General features: G+C 40.2%; 1 protein-coding gene across 1 annotated transcript in view; it reads left to right on the top strand.

Moving 5' to 3' along the window:
• ADGRA3 (adhesion G protein-coupled receptor A3) overlaps positions 1-2,733 on the top strand; it is a 127,929-nt gene that overhangs the window by 49,435 nt on the left and 75,761 nt on the right. Inside the window, exon 3 of the mRNA XM_017509817.2 lies at positions 69-140. Coding sequence (XP_017365306.1) covers positions 69-140 — 72 coding nt within the window. The remainder of the gene's footprint in view (positions 1-68; positions 141-2,733) is intronic.

Genomic DNA, 2,733 nt, shown 5'->3' on the forward strand with positions numbered 1-2,733 from the left:
AAGTGCTGTGTGCCTGAATACTTGTTACAGTGTTGATATGCAAATAACTTTTATTTTATTTTTAACAGGGACCTCCGAAACAATCTTATTAGTAGTATAGACCCAGGTGCCTTTTGGGGACTGTCATCTCTAAAAAGATTGTAAGTGTTTGAATTGTTTGCTTATGAGTTTGAATTGTTCCTTGTATAAGTAGCTGTCAACATTAGCATGATGAAAAATGAACATTAATAATTTTTAGAGCTTCATTTGGCCAGGCCCCGATAGAGAAACAGAAAGAGGCCAGGCGCGGTGGTTCACTCCTGTAATCCTAGCACTTTGGGAGGCCGAGGTGGGAGAATCACCTGAGGTCGGGGATTCGAGACCAGCCTGGCCAACATGGTGAAACCCCATCTCCACTAAAACTACAAAAATTAGCCAGATGTGGTGGCGCATGCCTGTAGTCCAAGCCACCTGGGAGGCTGAGGCAGGTGAATCACTGGAACCTGGGTTGAAGAGGCTAGAAGGAGCTGAGATCGCACCACTGCATGACAGAGCGAGACTGTCTCAAAAAAACTAAAAGAAAAAGAAAAACAGGAAGACTATTCTATAGAAGTAGCTGAGAAGTGATTAATTTGCACAGCCGTTTGGTTTGTTTGGTGGTGAATGACTGTGTTCCTCTTACGCTACTAAAATCTTTATCATGTTGGCTTTGCCAGCTGACATAATCTGTAGGTGATTTTCAAATGATGAATCCATTCAAACTGTATCTGTTGTAAATGCTATATAAACTGAGGTACCTTTTACCTAATGATTAAAGATCTTGTCATTTTTATGTATATCTATGTATTAGGATTTTAAAACCTAAGGACCAGTTTTTATTGCTTTTGAAGCTCAACAACTCCCTTGTCTCCTCTGTGAGGCTCCTTTCACAGTTGCTGTCTGAGCAGGCCCACATTTGAGAAGTGGCTCGACACTAAAGCCCTGAGGACTGTCTCTCCATTCTTTATTCTTTCGGAAAGCATTTACTGAGCACTGGCCACTTACCATGCCCTGACTTCTTTGGAAGATCTTGCAGACTCTTGGGTAGGGGGGTTACATAATATAAGGGAGGAAAAATAATTCTCCCTCCACCCTTCTAGTTTCTCAGCTTGGACTTCTGACAAAAGACAGATTAACAAGAGAAAAACAGAAGCTTATTGCCATGCATATTTTATATATACATGGGAGAAAACTCAGTAAAAGAGTAACTCTCAAAAGAGGTGGCTTAGAACTCTGGCTAATGTAGCATTTCAACAGGGAGCAATACATTTTCAGAGAAGTGCCAAGACAGAGGAAAAGGACCTTGAGTCTCTTAAGGGAAAGCAAATTGTGGGAAGGCAAATATATGGGAGACTAAGGGTAGATAAAGTCTAATTAGTAATGTTTGTTATGTAGATTCCTTTGGTGCCTTGTCTAAGCTGATAAGGGTCTAAAGCCCTCTCCCGGGAGGAACTTTTGTCCTTTCTGTGGAGAGGGGAGGAGAGACACCTTTGTCAATTTATGTCCTGCTTTTAGTCAGATAGGGTAGAGCAGAGAGCTTTTCTTGTATCTATCTGCTTCTTTTCAATTGCCTGTAGCTCAAAATAATCCTTATGCCAGCATGACATGTTTTTGGGTGGCATGCTCTGCTGCCCTTCAGTCGTTAGTGAAAATACATCTGAACATGCACACAAGCGCTGTAACAGGTAAAATCATAAACGTAACCTGCTAGGGAAAGGAGAGAGCACTTTCAGTGGGAACAGCCTGTCAGGAGAGCCACTGACTTGTTTAGATTTGAACTTGCTCCTAAGGGGTGAATATGTATTAAAAAGGCCTTCCAAACAGGGTGGGCTCAGGTGTGCAAGAATGTGTCTCTTGGGAGAGAACTTTTTGAATATGGAATTGACATGATCAGATTTGTATTACAGAATATTTCTGATGGCAGTAAGGAGAAATCATGTAAGTGTAGGGAGACCAGGGACAAAAGATCAGGGAGAGAGACCAGATGTTTGGTTTTATTTCCCTTATAATCACCCTTTTGGCTGGTTCTGTCTCTTGTTTTTTTGGGGATTCTTACATACTTAAGTTTTCTTTTTTTCTCCCTCCAATGTGTGTGGGTATTTTTTGTGTCTTACTGGTTTTTTATAGTATTTGTATAATACCACTGGGTATGGTTGCGTTTAGGGTAATTACACTGTGTCTTAAATGTTGACATTGACTTTCCATCCTAATACTTTTGACATCTTCTATTTTGTTCAGTCATTTAAAGCCTATTTCTTTTTTTTTTTCAATTTTTTAGTTCAGCGGTACAAGTTCAGGTTTATTGCATAGGTAAAGTTGTATCATGGGTGTTTGCTGTATAGATTATTTCATCACCCAGGTGTTAGGCCTAGTACTCATTAGTTGTTTTTCTTGATCCTCTCCCTCCTCCCATCCTCCTCTCTCCAAAAGGCCCCAGTGTGTATTGTTCCCCTGTATGTGTCCATGTGTTCTCAACATTTAGCTCCCACTTGGAAGTGAGGACATGTGATACTTGCAAAACCTATTCCTTTTTGTTGTCAAATCCAATTGTAGAAATTGGTCATGCTGTTTTTGCAGAAGATTTTTTTGTTACTGTTTTTGCAAGCAAAATACCTTTCATCTAAAATCTATCATCTGTAGCTTTCCTCCCATTTCTTTCTCTTAGGCAGTCTTAAGGGTCAGAAGTCTGTAAGATTAATAATGGTAGGAGTTAGC

The sequence above is a fragment of the Cebus imitator genome, unplaced genomic scaffold (genome assembly GCF_001604975.1).
Source record: "Cebus imitator isolate Cc_AM_T3 unplaced genomic scaffold, Cebus_imitator-1.0 Scaffold422, whole genome shotgun sequence".
NCBI classification, from domain to species: Eukaryota; Metazoa; Chordata; class Mammalia; order Primates; family Cebidae; genus Cebus; species Cebus imitator.